Genomic DNA, 19,472 nt, shown 5'->3' on the forward strand with positions numbered 1-19,472 from the left:
GGATGTCTTCCCAAATGAACACAGATTTGCTTATGCAAATGTGTTGTATGCTTATTGAGACATGAGGTAAAACTATGTTATTAAATGAACATTCATTTTTATATGAATATTTGCTATCCAGACATGCCTTTGCCCATATAAGATACAAGAATAAAATTAGGCCTTAAATCTTCACCTTAGTCATCCGTGGGAGAAAGGTGGATATCGAAGTAGCATTGCCTTAAGTTCACCACATTCACACTGTGATGAACTGAAGACAAAAGGCAACTTCCAAAGTGAAGAACAGCTTTGCAAGAACATTTTGAAAACATTTTCTGTTCATTCAAAAAGTAACTCACACCTTGGATATCCAAGAGCCCTAGTAACACCAAAAGGAGGGAGTGGATTTAGAGCCAAGATCTTAAACTTTGGCTTGATGTCTGTTAATAGTAAGTTTTAAAAGTTACAGAAGAGAAGTATCTATTTTGTTTGAATAAAATACAGTTAACTAGGTTTGTTTGTTGTCTTTGTGTTGGTCTTGAGGTTTGTGTCTCTGTATTGTGTTTATAGCTTCTTTTTGTTTATCATCCCATTTGGCAAGGTCCTCCATCAGACAGTCTTGTTGAAGGAAACACTCCCACATTCCCTATACCCTTATCAATAAGTGGGACTGAGCAGGTTTGGTTCTTGTTGCAGCCTCCCTCATTGTTGGTTAGGTTTGTGTCCCTGTGTGTTCTTCCTTATGGCTTCTCCCTCTTCCTATTATCCCGTTTTCCATTGAAAAGATCCTTGTCCAGACACCCTTAAGGGAGCAGATGCTCCCTTCTTCCACATAGTCTTACAGTGGTCATCAGAAGTTTTGTGTATGTTAATTTGCCTTGTATACAATTAGAAAGGAGCAAAGAAATATAAGCCTTTCTGGGTAAATGTCCAGAGTTAAATATGCAAGTATGCATATATAGAGAGAATTCTGTTGCTGATTAATTTATGAGATTATAATGTTACTAAATGTGCTGTGGTGATGTCCCCTAAATGTCAGAGATACTAAGAAAATATCTGAATTAAAAAGAAAAAGGAGGCTTTGATTTAGAAAAAATAGTTAACAGCCTGTGCAGCATCAAGAGCACATAATGATTATGAATCAAAGGAGAAGATGAGTCACCTTGACATTACCAGGTTTAGACATCTTGTGGAGAACCTACTCTGATGTTTTTTGACCTTTTCAGTTTCATTTAATTGTACTATATATGACATTGGTGGTGTAGAAATAAATACGACTTGCATCAGTGGTTGTTATAGAGACAAGACAGGTAAGATGAGAAAACGTGTTTTCTTTCTGCTGTTCAGATTGCTCTTTAGAAAAAGCAACAGATGGTGCAGACTCTTAAAATTGACTTGCAATGGCCCTTTTTCCCTGATAATTACAACCTTTTGTTAATTCCTTTATTTGAAATCTGTATTTGAAATATTTGATTTAAAATATTTTATTTATATCTTCAGTAATAGATGAATGGGATGCTTTGTATAAACATTGTTGTCCTGGTTTGGTTAATTTATTATGGAAGAATATTCATAGAATAATTTCATATGCTTGTCATCATTTTTAGTGGAGGCAGGAGTTTTTGCAAAGGCATTTGAATAAAATCCTGCCAAATCTGGACTTCCCTATAAATTTTTGACAAGCTGAATTTTGCATTTAAAAGTGGCAGGAATTTTAGATGAGCTCATCCAATGGACATCTTGTTGTAGAAGAAATTGGTTAGTTTGTATAATTGTATATTTAATTTCCGTAGGTGGATAAACCCATTACACTAAGAAGGAGCTCTTTTTGTATCATGCACACCTTCCAGTTCTTTCTGTGGTGCATCCCACTGTCATTTCAAAACCTTTTCATTCACGTGAGCTGCCTGGGTTTCCACTCAAAGGTCTGGTGGCATCTTATAAGGTTTTTGTTCTCCAGGTGTCACGTACATGACAGTCCCATGAAAAACATAGTTAGGCAATGCCAATTAATATAGTTGTGGGTTTTGTTATCTTTCAGGATCTCTACTTTCTTTAGCCTGGAGGGTTTTACAATGTGCAATATCCACAGAAGCCTGATCTGCTTTACTGTCAACCAGTAACGTGCAGCGAGTGAGGGCTGGATGTGCCTTTGCCCTCTTTGTATCCCCACCCTATATTCCTTTAGGTGCTTGTTATTCAAAGAAATTATTACAGGAAGACACTGATATTTTAATACATTAAAAGTAATAGTTTGCAAAGAGATCTGATTTTGTACTGTTTAAAAGCACTTTGTATTTAAAATTTGTTGGGTTTTTTCTCTTTTTTCCTTGATTGAATGCACGTGTGTTCTTGAATTGTGCTAGAAAAACCCCCACCTGTTCTGTTTTTAGGGAGAATGATTTAGTTAATATGTATTTCTCCTTTGTGCCCATTCAGGTGAAGTGAGATATCTCTAATGTAAGCATAGGCAAAAGCTTTTTTTACTGTGAGGGTGGTCAAACACAGGAACAGGTTGCCCAGAGAGGTTGTGGAGTCTCTGACGATGGAAACACTCAAAATGTGACTGGACATGGCCCTGAACAATCAGTTTGAGGTGACCTTGCTCTGAGCAGGTTGCTTGGACTAGGTGATCTCCAGAGGTTGCTTCCTACCTCAGCCATTCTGTGATTCTGTGAAATTTGTAGCACTTGTATATTGTTATCTGGGGGGGGGGGGGGAGAAAAAATGGCTGTGATTTAAAAACAATATTCACCATTTGATTTATTGAAAAGTTATGTTTATAACTTGTAAGCCAGGAAAAAACTACGTCATTCTACTTGTATTGGATCTGCCAAACCAATGAAGGAAAAATACAAACCACTTAATTTGTTGTGCTGGTATCACTCAGTAGGATTCTTTATCATAACTTCAAGAAGAAATTTTGTTCAGCAGGAACTCAGTAACTATTTTATGAACTATGAAATATGTTAACCAAAAAAGTAGAGTGCCTTCTTCATAAATTGTTTTTGTGTATTTAGAGTTGAGTAAAATCCCCCCCCATATCACTGGGATTTATTTTAAGAAGTACTGTTTGACTTGCTGGTGCATAGACAAGTTCGCCTTTAGATCAGAACAATATTTCTTTTAAAATATGATATGGATTTCTTTTATCACAGTTTTAATCATTAAACCAGTCAAGGTATAGTGCATTGGAGCATTGATTCAAAACTAGCATGATTGACCTAAACGTGTTTCCACCTAAAAACTAGTAAATGGGTCTTGAGTTGAGTGAAACTACCTCCAAAGTTTTCGAGAAGAAAAGATGTTTAATTTTTGTCTACTTTCTCTAATTGTGATGTATTTTCGTGAATAGACAACATTTTTTTTCAAAGCAAAAACATTTAGAGTAATTTAAAACTGCTATAATCACAAGTTCTTGTTGGCACTTTTTGTGTAGGTTCTGAAAACTTTTTTCCCACTATTTAGACATAAAATTGTGGAGCATCATTCTTAGCAGGAGGGTGCTGGCACAGCTTTTCCTTCTCACCTGAGTATTAAAGTATAATTTCAAGGCTCTCTTGATGCTTATTAGAATTAACTGCAGCTTTTACTTGAGATTTTTTTATCAGTTGTAGCAGTGTCCCTCTCCAAATCTGATGCTGATATTTTGACTTGGGGTACACCAGGACTTACTACTATCATTGTTGTGTATATGTGTATCTTATTGCTGTGGTATATAACATAAACTAAACACTACACTGAATGTGTTTGTAACAGTATAATTACAAATACTTTTAATTACAGCTAAGCCTTTGAAATAAAGGTTAATACTCAATGTGATTTTGGTCTATTGTTTTAAATGGCATTAAAGTTGAAGAAAATTTTTAGTGTGTATATTTATGGGATAATATTGAATAATAAAGGAATGTAACGCTTATTTTTCCCCTTTGTTTTTATTTATTCAGTGGAACAAGTTCCTGTGGAGCCCTACAACATTCCACTGTCTCAAGCTGAGGTGCTGCAGACAGGCAGTGATGTGACACTGGTTGCTTGGGGCACTCAGGTCAGTAAGGTTGTGACAAGCTATTTGTCATCCAGCAAAGCCAAAGCGAAGGGTTACATGATGTTTGGATAGCGTTGCATTCAGGCTTGAGTGCCGGACAATAAACTGTATGCATCTTCCATCGCTATGTGCTTGAATAAATGATTGCCAGTGTTTATATTTATACAAAACCTGCTTTTTGTTGTGTAAGATTTTACACATTTTCGGTTCAAGCTGACTCTGGAAATGTGGAAGAGGTACCTGTGCAGGAGGTTAATGATTTATCTGTGATTATGAAAGTGATATATTTAAGAATGGGGCAGTGAGATGTGACTGAGGAAAGAAATGGGAAAGGAGAGTTCAAAGTAGTAGTATGCTGAAAAAGTATAGATTTTTACTGCATTATTTTAAAAATTGCAGTCTGGGGTTTCCTTTATTACAGAGTGTTAAAATCTACTGAATATTTAATACAAATAGGGATCAATATAGTTTTGATTCTAACAGTTATATTTCAAAGCTGTCCAAGAATATGATTGGAACACCCCTACCTTCCCACCCTCCCCATTAAGATGTGCAAATATTGAAAAATCTGGTAAAAAAAAAATACATGTTTGTTTTCAAGAATTATAGAAAAGAAATTTAAGTCTAGTTTGGAATTAGCAGAAAAATCCTTTTATTGCCTTTAACCTATGATTAAGAAGATAACTATTTTCCTGGCCTAATTATATCTGAGAATTTTTTAGAGGCTGGAGTGTTATTAACTTTAATCACAAGAGTAATGAATTGATCTTTGGGCTTGTGCCTTTTGGAGTGTGGGTTTTTTTGGTGTGGTTTTTTGTTGTTGTTGTTGTTGTTTTTTTTTTTCTTTTTGTTTGAAATTTGTAATCTTCAGTGCTTTTCTGTGATAGTTTCCTTGTCCTCGGACTACTTGATCTCCTTTATATTTAGCTTATCCCTACTAGTTGCTGATACTTTGCACTGGTGTTAAATTATGGACTCCTTCAATATTTTTACTTGTATTTGTTTCTCCAGTAGAAAACAGTTTCTATAGTTCTGCCTGTTCCCTTTTGAAAGTGCAAAGTTTTGTTCCATTTGGATGAAATCTTAGTGTTCATCATATTCCCCAAAATCGAATTGATAAAGTAATGGTTTGAAAGCTGCCTGTGGAGACTTAATAATATCCTGAGTTTATCCAGTAGGCAGTAGCGCAGAGAGGACTTGGAGTGACATCCTTCAAAAAAAACTATGTGCTTTGGAGCTTGGAAAATGTAGGCCAAGTGTTAAGACAGGAGGTTCTTTTGATGTGAAAAGTAATAGGACAGATGTGCAGCCCTAATCCAAATTTAGGAGCTGACCAAATCGCGGGTGTGGCTGTATAATACAGCGTGGGGACACATATTTAGCGCATACACACTAAATGCAGCGTGCTCTGGATGTCTCAGGCTTCTGCAGATCAAATATGTTCCGTGAGTTTGTGCTGAGGGTGTTTGCAGGCTGCGTACAAAAACTTGGAACTTGATTGCTAAATGTGCGACCAATCCACAGTTTATTGTCAATAGGCAGTGTGATTGCATGTACTCATGGGTTACTTCTCGTATGATTTTGGATGTCAGGTAGTTGTTTGGCAGCTGCTGCTCTGGTGGGGTTGCCTGATGCTTGCTTTCTTGGGTGGTACTAATGAGGGACAGTAAAGGCTTTTAGTTCCTCTCCAGTTGTGCTCAGTGTTTTATGGTCATTAACTAAACCTTATCCCCTGTGAACTAGGTAAACATTCTCACTTATACATCAGAGAAATGGCAAAAACATCGTCCTGTGTGTCATGTGGAAAATTCTCAAACCTTATTACAGCAACAGATGTATTGAAAGTTTAAACAAAAGTACTGCAATCTATATTTTCATTTTATTATTACCACACTTCTATTGATTTACCTTTTAAAATAGGCTTTTGTTGTTTTGCTATTCATATCTGCATTATGCAGATACATGTTTAAATCCTTAATCATCTTGTTTCAGCATAAATGTTTGCTCTATGGAGAATTCAGTGCTTCTGTCTGACCATCAGGCAACTGAAACTGCCTGACCGTGTCCATATTAAATTCTGTTGCCTTCCATACCAAGATGACCTCATCTAAATTGCTTATTGGAGATGGTCCTTGGCCTCCAACCCCTTACCTATGCTTAGGGGTTGCTCAATGGAGGTCATCTGCCTCCGTCCAAACCTGTATTATGAAATGTTCTAACAATAAGGAAAACATCAGAATTTATTGACAATGTCATATCAAGAAATTATTTTTTACCTTCATATCTCACGAGCAAATACTTTTTGCTGAGATACTTGTGGAGGATCATCTGAGTTGTTGTTATAACAGTTATTTTCTGGGTTGGAGCATTTGCTTGCTAATGTTTGTTTTAGGGAAACCAAGGCTTACAATTTGTTTTGCTTAAGTGTTGTATAACATAATGTCAAGATACAGCTTTGAATGTATGTAGTATTGCTTTCTTTTCTGTTCATATCAGAACATAGCTTATCAAAAGGATGCCAAAAGATGTGGATTGTTTTGCATCTACTTTGACACACTTACATGTGCTGCTAAATATATTGCTTGACTGGTGGATAGTATTCTAATGTATTCTAATTTAGTACAAGCCTCTTTAGCAAGAGGGGAATACATTTTTGTTTTAGTAAAATGTTAATTATAACAATCAGATAATGCAACATTTGTACTGTTGGTATTAAACTGTGTTGGAAGACCAGTGAATGGTCATATTGTCATATTATTGCCAATATGCTTTGATTGTGCGGGTCAGGACTGGATGTTTACAGGTAATTTTTTACATGATACTCTCTCTTAACTGTTCATAAGATAATGCTTTGGAGATGATCACTTGGTAATCTATTGCACTTCCAGTAAATTGTAGTAAGTGCAGTTACTAGGACTATTTTTGAATGTACATAATGCTTCTTGCAGGTTTTTATGTGACTGCTACATCAAAATACATTACTCTGATATATTTGGGTCTTAGCTTAGTTACAGTCCTAAAAAAAACCTTATCCTAAACCCCAAACTGACTACAAATATAAAATAGTGAGGCCTGATACTGTTCACTGAAAGATACTTTTCTAGAAAGCAGTAGTCTTGTTTTCAGCGATTCTGCATTGAAGTTAGTTTTTGAAATGGTGCTAAAATACTAGGAATAATGTAAGTAGTAAATAAGAACGAACTGACTAATAAGTGCTTATTATATTACTGAATAAAAAGGTTTCTGCTAAACATGCAGGTAATATGTTAAATCACTGCTTGTATTCAGTAAGGGTAATTTAGATCACCTTAAAGAGAAACTAAATGTTTACTTGGTCATAATATGTTGCCTTTTCAGGTACATGTGATCAAAGAGGTGGCAGCAATGGCTCAAGAAAAGCTTGGTGTGTCCTGTGAAGTTATTGATCTGAGGACTATCTTACCCTGGGATACAGAGACTGTTTGTAAGGTAAGGAAATGATGTATGTTAATTTAAAAGCACAAAACCCCTCACTAAGAACAACAATTTAAATGCAAATAATGATGTCTGTTCTTTAAGGTTTTTTTTAAAGGCCTACATTTTTTCTCTGTATTGTGTATATTGTTTTGTATTTTTTGTTCTGTATCATATATATATATATATAGGAAGAGTAAACGCACATCACATAAACCAAACATTTGCTTTAGCATTGAACAAGAATTACATTCCAGGGTTCAAAATAATCTTAGAATACATGTTCTTTGCATTGAAGCAGAGGGCAGGATTTAATCATATTTATGTTTGAAAACTGCTTTTCCATGATTTCTGGCTCTTTCTGTCATCTTTGCTGTCTTTGGATCTGAAAAGATCAGGTGAAATCTCTTTTTCCTGCTGTTTTACACCAAGACCTTTATCTAGTTTTAGGTCTGCAGTAATGTGCCCTAGTTTTGTTTATCCATATTTCTAGTAATAAATGTTTTGATTTAAGGTATATGAATTCTTGGGCTGGGGAGAAAAGGCAGTATTTGCTATTCTGAGACCATCTGGTTTGAAATTCATGGGTACTGTGAAGTCCTTGTCTGCTTTATGAGAGTCTTTGATTTTGCAAAGAATTTCTTTTAAAGCACTGGGCAGCTGAAACTGCCATTAGAATGTCCATATACTGAGAAACCATGGGAAGTGGTTATTGTACTTACATATACCATGGTCTGCTTACCTTCCCTGTGCCCCACCCCTGTACTGCTTTCTCTTCAGCAGCTAAGAGCTATTGGGAGGAAAGACCTTAAAGGAAACAGAAGGGGGAGTATTTTCCAAAAGTCTTTGTAAATGTAAGAAAGAATCCCAAGGTACGCTTTCTAAAAGTGCCATTTAGAAAATAATAAAAAAAAAAAATCCAACAAAAAAAACCCCAACAAAAACCCCAACAAAACCCAAACAAACTGGAGATCATGGAAGCGAAACTTTTTATCTGGAAAACTTGATTTCCCCTCTCCCAATTATTGTCTAACTTTTTTTCCTGTTGTCCTGAATTAGCCAGTTTTTGTGTGCATTATTTACAGTGCCTGTAATATCCCCCCCCCCCCCCCCCCCTTTATTTTTGACTTAGCTGTTTGAGGTACTTTTAACATGATAGATGCATGAATAAATGTAGATTCTGTAAAATAAATGTTATTATTGGTGCTTTGGGAGCACTCTTAGACAGGTCTTTTCCGTAACTATCTCATGAAAATTAGTCTGAAGTCTCCTCCCTGAAACCGGTTTTTGTTAAGCTACTTGAGAACCATGAGAGAAGAGCTTCCACCTGATTGCTGTACAAATGCTGGTGACTGTGCTTTTGGACTGCAATGCTCTGAAAGGTTCTGCAAGTGCTTTTGTCTTTGGTTTAATTACAGCATTAACAATTAGAGCACGTCCAAAGGTTTACCTCTCACTTTACAGTAATGGCTCCCTTGATTTAAGCTTGGACAAATTGTGTGGTTTAGCAGAATGCTTGCCGCTTGTTCTGCGAGTTTCCTTAATCCGGCAAATCCACAGTCCTGCAGGACCATCGCTAACAACTCGATGGGTCCTATTTCAATCTCTGTACGCTACCTCATTTTATGCTGCTGATCAAATCACTCTGAAACTTGAGAGATGTCTGCAGCTTAGTTAACTCAGGCCTAGTAACTGTAGTGTACTGAGTTCAGATAACCATAGGGATGAGAAGAGCCGCAGGCTTGATAAAGGTGTGTGATTCCATCAAGTACCTTCTCTGCCTACAGTTTCTAATTTAAGGCAATATGGTATCATATCTACAGCTAAGTCAGATTGTACAGATGTTTAAGTAGGCCAGATCAGGCACACCTCCTTATCTGACTCTCTCTGCATTTGGAGTATCTTAATTGTGTAGCCAAGCGTTTTGTCATTCTGTAGTCGCTCAGTAAGGGGCTCGCACTTGGTCAGGTGAAGTATAAGCAGAATAAGCGTGATGAAGGGAAAGATGAGCCATTGGTCTGCCACTCTATGGCAAAGCTTGTACTTCTCCACATTATGAATTTCACTGTTACGTTTGTCTGCGGGTCTGCCAGTGGGACTGGATGGAGCAGGTTATGGGAGGAAAGATCCAGGTTGGGTGCCTGCTGTTGGCAGTGTCCTGTCGTCCGGTTGTGGATGTGTAACGTGTTGTGTACTGACACGCATAGCTATGTGTTGCTTCATATAAATTTGATCTTCTCAATTGAAGTGTTTTCAGTGCTTGTTTGCAGTGTATTTCATGTTACTTGGATGTACTTTCTATCTGTAAAAAACGAAATGTGTTCAGTTGTTGTCATCAATATGAAGAGAAACTTTGGCAGTAACAAATGCTTTATAATCCCTTCTGGACAAGTAAAATTATTCCATGTTTTTCGCTAAGTTTTTCTTCTTTAAAGATTTGAGCTGTCATTCTATGAAAACAAAGCATGTCTTTGAAAGAGCAGTTAAGTCTGTTTCATTGGATTGGATGTGCACCGAAACACTGTCAGGAAAAAATGCAGCTCTGCACAGGAAGTGCAGAGCTTTACTTGTACAATGTTTTGCAAATGTGTACTTTAAAAATAGATACTCTGTGAAGATATTCAGTTTATGTTCCATTCTGAACATTCTTTAAAGTAACTGTGCCATAAATAAAGGGATGGAACAGATAGACGTGTTGCTTTAAATCTGTTAATGAGTTTACTATTAAGAATTAAGAGAGTTATTTCAGGACAAATATACTGCACATTGGTTAGGCAGTTCAGCTATTTATTATAATAAATACCAAATCTTAAATATCTTTAGCGTTGCTCTTATGTTAGTATGGCTGCAGGCTGGCCAGTCTGATGGGAGAAATGTTAAATTATCTTCTGTAGATCTTGTCTGTTTTGCTCAGCTGAAAATAATTAGTGTTTGTATTTGGTTCTATGCAACACTGAAACTTTTAAATTTAATTTGCATCCTGGACAGCTTTTAAAGTAATTGCCAACATAAATAGAAGGATGGAAGCTGTAGTTCTAACTGCTTGCTGTAGCCTCATCCCAAGAGGAACTGCTTGGTGCAGCTGTTGCAGATGACAGCAGCTTACAGTGTCAGTTCTGGTGGTGGAACTTGTTATTCTCTTCCTGAGATGCCAGTGTCACAACCAAGAGAGCGGTAGAAAAGTTGGCCATGCCGGAGAAAGTCCTCGGCTGTCCCTTCGTCTGTTTAAGTCCTCTTCGCGGGCTTTTAAATGATAACGGGATTGCTTTTACTCCAGCCTAACCAATAAGCAAATCCTCAGCTGTTACAGGCTGCCCTTTGCCTCAGACTATTACTTATGTCACCTTCCATAAATCTCAGGCCAAGTTTTCATGGTTTTGCTTGTCTCACATACGTGTTTGAAATATGTCTGTCATCTCCTTGTCCTGTTGGACGCAAAGGAAAAGGATGGTGCATGTGATAACGCTGCATCCTTATTGCCATTCTGCTGGCGCTGGGATGCATGGCCCTCTGCTGATGGGAGCCTGTGCTGTGATCTTGCTGGAGAGCAGGACTTTGGGGTTTGATGTAAAAACACAACCCTCTGTTTTACTGCTGGGAATGGCGTCCATTGTGATCAGTGCAAGGCTGGTATTTTTGTCCTCGGCCTGCTGCTGCTTTCAGTCCCTGCACGTGCACATCTCTGTTCACGTCTTTCATACCAACCTTAACATACCTGTTACGATTCCCCACGTTATTATGATTCTCCTGTCTGCTGGCTCTTTCTAGAAGGCAGAGAGCCTTATCTAGCTTCTTGTAGGCTGTGTGATTGTTCCTAATTGTGCGCCTAATGTTTGGGTTCCCTATGTTCCATATGGGTCAGTGTCATGTCATGAAGCTTTAATAAAGGAATTGAATTTTACAGAAGTTGTATGTATTTGCCACTCTAATATGTTTTACTCTGCAGGCTTATTTTATTCTTATGATTCTCCAAGAAATGCTGTATTTTTATATAGAAATATTTTTCTATTTTCCTTATCAGTCTCTCTAATTTTTAAATAAAATCAAGGAGCTTCATGGTTGGTATTGGGGAATGAGCAGAGATCATAGCCTTAACTTAATTGTTGCTATCTTTAGAAATAAAATAACTTTTAACACTGAAGTTTCAATGCAGCTATTTAAAAATGAGATGCTTTACTTAACTGGAAATATATGCAACTTTAAGACTAATTTGACAACTGTGGTGTAGGCATGAAGAAGGATGGGCTGAAATGGGTAGTGCTTTGGAGATGAGCAGTAATATGTCAAAATTTTGACTACAAACCTAACCGCTTACTCTGCTTTCTGTAGCTGTTTCTATATAGGAAATTATGTCATAAAAATACATATTTCATAAAACTATGAGAAGTTATACTTCACAACTGCCACCAGAGGCCTCTTTTCAGCCAAGTTAAGCAGCTGCTTTGACTTTGCATTGCTCCTTTGAGCATGTTTATGAATATATAGCTCTTGAGTGAAACATAAATACACATAAATATAGTGAACATAAATTAAAATTGCTGCCTAATTTTACTGATATTTTCTTTGCATTTGTAAGATTTTGAGATTATGTTCAGTTTTGAAATAGGTTAGCATTTGTCATCTGCCTGAGAAGGAGACGAGGGTGCACCTGCCTGGAGCAGACTGCCATGGGATTTGAGTGGATCCCAGCAGTAATTGAAACCTTTTCTTCAGTACGATTTCTGGGATGGGTAAACATGCAAACAGGGGCTAGATTTTTTTTCTTTTGTCAATCTTCAAATGTGTAAGAATGAGTATTGAAATTTGAGCTAGTTACAGTAGCTCATAGAGCTATTCTAGAGAAAGGATATCTCCTGAGGGTCATTCATCCCAGCTGTTTCAGCAGCCTGTTTTGGGATGAGATAATTGGCCTCTGCAAATCTCTTGGTTTAAGAGTTTTTGGTTTTGTGTGTGTGTGGTTTTTTTTAAAGTTGAGGGAACCCTGATTGAGTGTAATGTAATGTCAGGTGAGATAAATTGCACCCTCATTGTATAGCTGAGAGATGCCACCTATTCCTGACAGAAAGGACATAAGAAGTTGGTCTGTTAAAAATAAAAAAAATTCTGACATCTGTTTGCTAGAATAAAAGCAAAGAATCTCTGTGTGTGTATATTTATATAAATATATATATTTGCTTAAGGCTCCATTGTTATTTAACTTGGGAAGGCTTCTTGTGAAAGAAAGATGTCCTTCCCTACTTAAAGGCAATAGATACAGTCCCTTGCCCCTGAAAATTGATCTAGCCTGTTTCAAGATTCTCTAGCATTCTTAAAAAAAATAGCATTCCTGCTCTGGATAAAGAGATAGCATTGATTTTTATAGGCTGACAGCTTAAAAAGACATACAGGAAATATTTCAAGTCACTTAAGTTAGTTTAGACCTGTATTTTATTATTTGTATTCCTTAGTTGTCTATATTCAGTCAGAATTTGTCATTTCGAACATATTTCAAACTCTTGAAATTGTGGCTTCTGTGCATGTACTGCTTGATAGGCTAAATGCTGTGAAAGCTTAATGTGATGTCTCTTCTGAGCTTTATATTTGAGTTTTCATGTGCTTAGAAAACTGCCTTCTGAAGTGATTGTTTTTCTGAATTTTATGAAGTGTTTGTACCAGAGAAACTTTTTAAAAAAATCCTTAACTTTTTTGTTTTCTTTTGATGATGGCAAGGACTGTTTTTAATATATAACTAACTTTCTGGTTATATGCTTGGGTTTGAGCTAGTGTGCTCTTGTATGTCATGATCACTTAAACTTGGACTGTTCTTCTCAAAAGATTCAGATCACATTGAAAGTGTCACCAGTTAAATCTGCCAGAATTTGGTGCCTCTTGTGCTGTAGAGCCTTTTAATAAAATGCAGCATTCTGAAGACTAAGAAGAGAACCCAGGACCTTTTCCTTTTGGAGAGTGCCCTTCCTACAGGAATGATCACATTCCCGTTTGTTTTCTCTCTTACTGTTGTCTGGAGTTTATTCTGTGTGATTTTAGGGTAATAACAGCAATGAAATATGAGCAGGCTGATCTCCCAGTTTATCCTATATTTTGATAACAAGGTCACACACCCCAGGGAGATGGAAGGTTGGACTGGAGAACCCATGTGCTGTCAAGGCAGTGAATCCAGGTCTTGCTCTTCTTGAACGTGTGCCCTTATCACCATCTCTGAAGAGCTGAGTAACTCATAAGCTTTTGTCCCCAGGGCCTTGATACTTTGCTGTCAGTTCAATGTTAGCAAGTTATCGGCGTGCTCAAAGCACACTTTGGTCTCTGAAGGGTATAATTTGTTGTGGTTGCTTAGACAGTGAATCCTAAAGAGCTGCAGGTATGAACTGTGTGTTTAGGTTCTTAAGTAAGCCTTTCATCATGCCTTACTTGAGAAGCCTGAATCTACTGCAGACCTGATGCAATGAGTGTCCTAACCCCCGTCTTTGTGATCTGCTTTTGTGCCCATGTCAGGTTGCTTTCTGCTCTCTCTGCATAACGTTGCAGTGTGTGATGTACTGCGAGATATCTGGGTGTTTATATGCAGTTATTTTATGCAACTTTTGCAAGAAAAATGGAATAGATTGTATAGCTTGTATGTGCATAGAGCTCCGGTATAGTGCTTCTGAATGAGACACCATGCAGTTCTTTGAGCTACAGGATTGAAAGCAACTCAACCTTGACTCCCAATATGTAGCTGAATAGAGCAGCATAAAAAGTTGTGGTGTTACATGTTGGAAAAGTGACACAAGCTTGTCTAAAGAGTATGTGCTGCCTTTCCTGCTTCCTTAGGAAATGTAACAGCGAATGCTGTCTTTAGATTACTGAGCCTCTTGTCTATATGTACGTTCTCAAAGCACGATGTCATTTCATGGGCCAGTGAAAAATTTGGTAAGACACTTGTTTACTTTGACAGTCTTCACTGATTTCTGACTAAAGCTCTTGCTTTGTTCCCTAGGGCTGCAGTATGAGTGATACGGTGGTTATGATTCAAAGCGAGAGGAGTTAACTGTCCATAGAGTGGATTACTTTTTTGCGGGAGAGAATGCATTCCCTGTGCTTATTCTAACATCAGCATCCTTTGTCTGTGTGTTTCATCCATGTATGAGGGAGCTGGGATCAGGAGTGATTTCTCCCCATTATACCTTCAACTGTAAACAGGAACACATGAAATTAATGTGCTTCTCAACATACACTGCTCGTAACAAAACCTCTGCCTTGACCATGCTCTGCTGACTCCCCAGCTGTTGCATGTGCATGCAGATGTCTGCATTTAGTGCAGCCACTGCAAAGATGTCAGTTCCTATCCAGGCAGGTAACACTTTCCTACTATTGATTGATCAGCTGTGTTGTTATTGGAAGGCTAAGCTATCATGAAGGGTGCTGCTTAAGAAACTGAAACATGAGATGTATATGAAATACCTATAAAATTTGTTACTTTAAACAGTTTTGTAGGTTATACTTTTTGTCTGTTTCAGAAACTAAGTTTTCAGACAAAACTTTTTTTTTTCCCTTCGTTATCCTTAACAGATTTTCTTGTAAGCTTTGGAGAGCTTAGGCTGTGTGGATTTTTCTGTCTATGAATTGTTGGGTTGTGTGGTGTTGATTAAAAAGTCAATGGCACACGTCCCAGTGCTTCTCTGGTCACATTCAGGGTAAAATTCTGTGGTTGTAGTGTTTTTTTATATTGGAATGCATATGTTACTGGAATTGGGAAATCTAGCTCAGGATTAAGTATTCTTAAGGGATTGTGCAAATTATTTTTATTCATGCTGAATTGAGCTGAGCATGTTATTTAAACTTTAAATCAATTAGTATCAATCTGCCATTTTCACTTTTGCAAGTGAAAATTAGCAAATGCACATTTTTGTGCTTTTGTGTTATTTAGAAGGCAAGTATTTGCCATGCATAATGATGCAGATTTGCATTTATTACCGAATTAGTTATCCTAACTTCCTCTGAACTGTTGCTACTGTAGTGCAAAGAAATGTTGAGAATTCCTTCATGACTTAGTAGTAAAAGCACTGTAAACTAAACTGCAGTATAAAGGGGTTGCATGCTACTGTGAGCCTGAATAACTGAATTTTGCAAAAAAATAGTGGCGTCTTTGCAGAAACATAGTTTTTTGGATTGATGTTACCAATGATAATTAATTCTGAAGTTGCTTCTTTAGGTCTCTATAATACAGACAAGTGAAGGGGTGTATGTTCTTCTGGGCACTTGGTGTTGCTTTGCTCTTCTGTAGGAAAGGTTCTGTAGACCTCCCCACGGAGGTCAGCATAAATGCTCGGCAGGCTGAAAACATCTGCCTTCTCACTGCAAAGAGCAAATCTGAGCAAAAGAGAAAGCAGCCAAGGTGGGGACCAGCGCTGGGGAGCAGATGAGGGCAAACTCCGTGCCTGTTTTCCATTGAGGCTATTCGATGGGAGCCATTTCTACAGTGTGTAGTAGAGCTTTCTCCTTAATGCATAGGTGGCATTTTTTCTCAGCTGTTTTCATTGAAGTGATTGAATAATTGTCAGTAGTAGAACTTCGGTGTTCTATACTTAATAGGCAGCATGTCCTAGCAGACCTATTGGTCTACCAGCTTGTTGTTCCCATTCCTTTAAGTTTACTTCATCTAATTGGACTGTGAATAAAGGAAAATCAAGATCAGCAAGCCTGATGTGGGTTTTTTATGCATTAACTGCACTCACCAGGCATCGAACTGTACAATTGTAGTGCAGGTATCCTGGGATCAGATTTATGTTTCTTGGCTATCTCTTCTTGATTTTTTGCCATTTTACGTGTTGCTCCTTGGATTTCTTACTGAATGGATCTCGTACCTATAAAATGTGATTAAAGTTGTACTGCTTGCAAGATGACAGTTAACTTTGTCACTGTTTCCATAAGAAACTTGTGTCTTTTGGTCTTGTAGTTTCAGGTTGCTAAAGCATGCTGTGGACTGTTGCTTGGCTTCTAGAAGCAGAACGCTGGAACCATGCTTGCAGGCAGTCATTTTAAAGTTATGAGTTTATATAGAACCATTTTAGAAACCAATTATCCACATCTTTTGCTCTTCCATATTTCAAGAAAACTTTGAATGGAAGCCTTGTTGTTTTTTCCTGTGCATCCTGGTGTTTCAGCAAGTACCTCAAAGCTGAGGCATTTGTGTATATATAGTTCTGTTTTCTCCTTTCTCCCTCCCAATATAAAAATAGTTCTCAGTCTTTAAATTCCTGTGTCTGGTTTTCACGTATGTATTGGTAAGTGGTACTTGAGAAAGAGTCCAATTATTGAAAACCTTGATTAAGTAGAGAAAAGGCATTTGTGTGTAGTTTCTGTTAACGTTGAGTGTAGCACTGATGATATGGTCCGTGAATTCCTCATAAAACCTTTTCCCTTTTGCCCACATTCCATATTACAAGCTTCAAATTTAAAGGCACTTTTGCAAATAAATGTGTGGTGTGTAATCTATAGTTAGAAGGTATTTCAGAGCTCCAATATGTGGTGTTGGTTTTTTTTTTTTTCATTGCAACTGGTGGTAATAAATTCTAATGGAAGTTGGGATGATGTTCCATGATGGTAATCATATATGAATCATTCTTCCGTAGAGATAATTATTACTTCTTTACAGTATTGTCTTTCTTTAAATATCTATAGCTATTTATCCTGCTATTACCACTTAATGGAGCCAGCTACTTTTTTAAACTATTTTTTTAGGATTCAGATGCTATAGATTCTTACTATTTGTGCATTATGACATTCTCCTGGGGTAGAGGTTGTTACAAGTATTCCCAAAATACTTTTGTAATTTTAAAGATAATGTTGAAATTTTTTATGTTAAGATTTAATCTGCTTTTTACTGAATTGTGTAATAGCATAAGCATTTATTAATAGCATAATGCATTGTATTTGGCTTATTGTGAGTATTTTTCCTTTTCACAGTGAGTATTGATTAGCTTTCCGTGAAGGCAATCTGAACTGCTTTTAATATGAACATAGACTGCATCGACTATGTAGACTGCAGAGACTTCCAAATGTAAATGTTGTTTTAATTTTTTTACTTTTTTTTTTTTTTTGTACTATAAAATCTTTGTTTTTCATTAAGGTATTTAGCAAAGCTCTTGGAGCTGTGCATGGTAGGATGACTGGCTAAATGCTGACCTGATACATATATATTTATTAGACTTCACTTTCATTATGCTGTTACCTTTTCCACTGCTATTAATGTGTGACTGGACAAGCCATTTACCTTCCCTCCTATCTTTGTTTTGTGATAAAGAGCCTGTACTTATGGACTGCTTTCAATTCCAGTCTGATACACAATAATGGTCACCAAAGTCAAAGGGTGTCTGCTAAATAAACTCAGGATATTCTACAGTAACTTTTTCTATTAAGCTACTATGGAGTACTACTAAAATCCCCCAAGTTTCTTGTAATTCTTTAGCCTGTTTAACTATTTCCCCCTCCAAATCTGGTGAGCTGAATTAATGCATGAAATCCTGAATGTTTGGTAACGTAATTGACTCATTACGATAGAAAACAGTCATTTCCTTGTGTATTATCCTGTGTTGTCTTGTTATGTACCTTTTGAAGGTTCTGACACACACTAAGACCTTTACTGTGTCAGGATGCTTTACTTTTGCATGTGGATGTAGGAAAACAAAAAAAAATTACTGTCATGTCATAAAAAATGTCCTAGAATGAGGTGTATGGACTTTAATTATTGCATGACTATATAGTGGATTAACACATGGAAAAACCAGGTCTGGAAATACTCTCCCTCCCCCCCCCAAAAAAAAAAAAGACTAACTTTTTTTATAGCTCTTTACATTTGGAAAATATGCTTTTGATATTTAAAACACTTACTACAAGTATTCAGAAATTGTTTCATTTGATGTGCACTGAGAATCTTAAACTGATGTGTGTATTTCAGAACTTTCTGAAGACTTTTTTTCTACCATAAAAGCAAATAATAAAAGTAAGAAAAATGAATTATACATTTGTCTATGGTACTACATTCCAGCAGAGTATTTTAGCAATTTTTTTCCCTCTTGTCTTTGATTTCATTTCAATTGTTATATAGAACTACCCCTACAGAACCAAGAAGCTGCCTGTTGCGCAGTATATCCTTTTGCAGATAATACAGGACAGAATTTCAAGGGATGGGTCTTACCCTTTGATCTTAGTCTGTTCTGCTTGAAATTTTGCTCCCAGCTCAATTGCATATAGATTTTTATTTTATTTTTTTTTTTAATTAAAATGGAATGTAATAGCTCTGGCTGTACTTAAAACTGTCTACAAGACCTATGAAAAATTTAGTTCTGTATAAATTTGCCAGACTTTAATTGCTCAGGCTTTCTATACTAGATGTCCATTTAAAGCTGGTTTTTTTTTGTTCGCTCTTTTGCATGGGGGCTTACATTTGCTAAAATTACACATCCATATCTCAAAGCATGGTGTAATCTGCTAGATGAGCTGTTGGTTATCTTGCCTGTATCGATCATAGTGAGTTGTGTCAGAACAGCAAGACTGAATTGGTTTGCTTAACTGTGTTAATGGATGCTCATAGATTATGGATATCACTTGTACATGTTCAACTTACTAGGTGGAGAATTGTTATCTTCATGGTTGGGAAGCCTTTGACTACATTATATTATTTTTTGGTGGGGTATAATGATGCATGAATTATGACGGGCATTGTTGGAACCTGCAATTATAATAACATACCTGTATAGTCCTCTGCATTTACTTAGGACATTTGTACCCAAGCTGAAAAAAGTGAAGCTAAAGCAAGGTTGGGAGTGTATTGAAGCAAAGCTGTGTAAAAAGTAAAATTAGGGATGGAGGAGAAAGAAGCAGATGCCATCTAACACCTGGAGGAAAAACTCTTGTGGAAGGAAAATTTAGGGATATGTTAAAAATAGTTCCAAAACAAAGAAGAACGCATGTTACAGGCTTGTGCTACATTTCCTCAGGTAATAAAATTACAGTT

The 19,472-nt window shown here is 36.9% G+C and overlaps 1 protein-coding gene across 4 annotated transcripts in view; it reads left to right on the forward strand.

The window, feature by feature from the left end:
- The window catches only part of BCKDHB (branched chain keto acid dehydrogenase E1 subunit beta), a 132,717-nt gene that overhangs the window by 37,418 nt on the left and 75,827 nt on the right, over positions 1-19,472 (forward strand). For all 4 annotated transcript variants that reach the window (XM_049818053.1, XM_049818056.1, XM_049818055.1 and 1 more), the window contains exons 7-8: positions 3,927-4,024; positions 7,382-7,492. In XM_049818053.1, coding sequence (XP_049674010.1) covers positions 3,927-4,024; positions 7,382-7,492 — 209 coding nt within the window. The remainder of the gene's footprint in view (positions 1-3,926; positions 4,025-7,381; positions 7,493-19,472) is intronic.

This window comes from Accipiter gentilis, chromosome 15 (assembly GCF_929443795.1).
Source record: "Accipiter gentilis chromosome 15, bAccGen1.1, whole genome shotgun sequence".
Lineage (NCBI taxonomy): Eukaryota > Metazoa > Chordata > Aves > Accipitriformes > Accipitridae > Astur > Astur gentilis.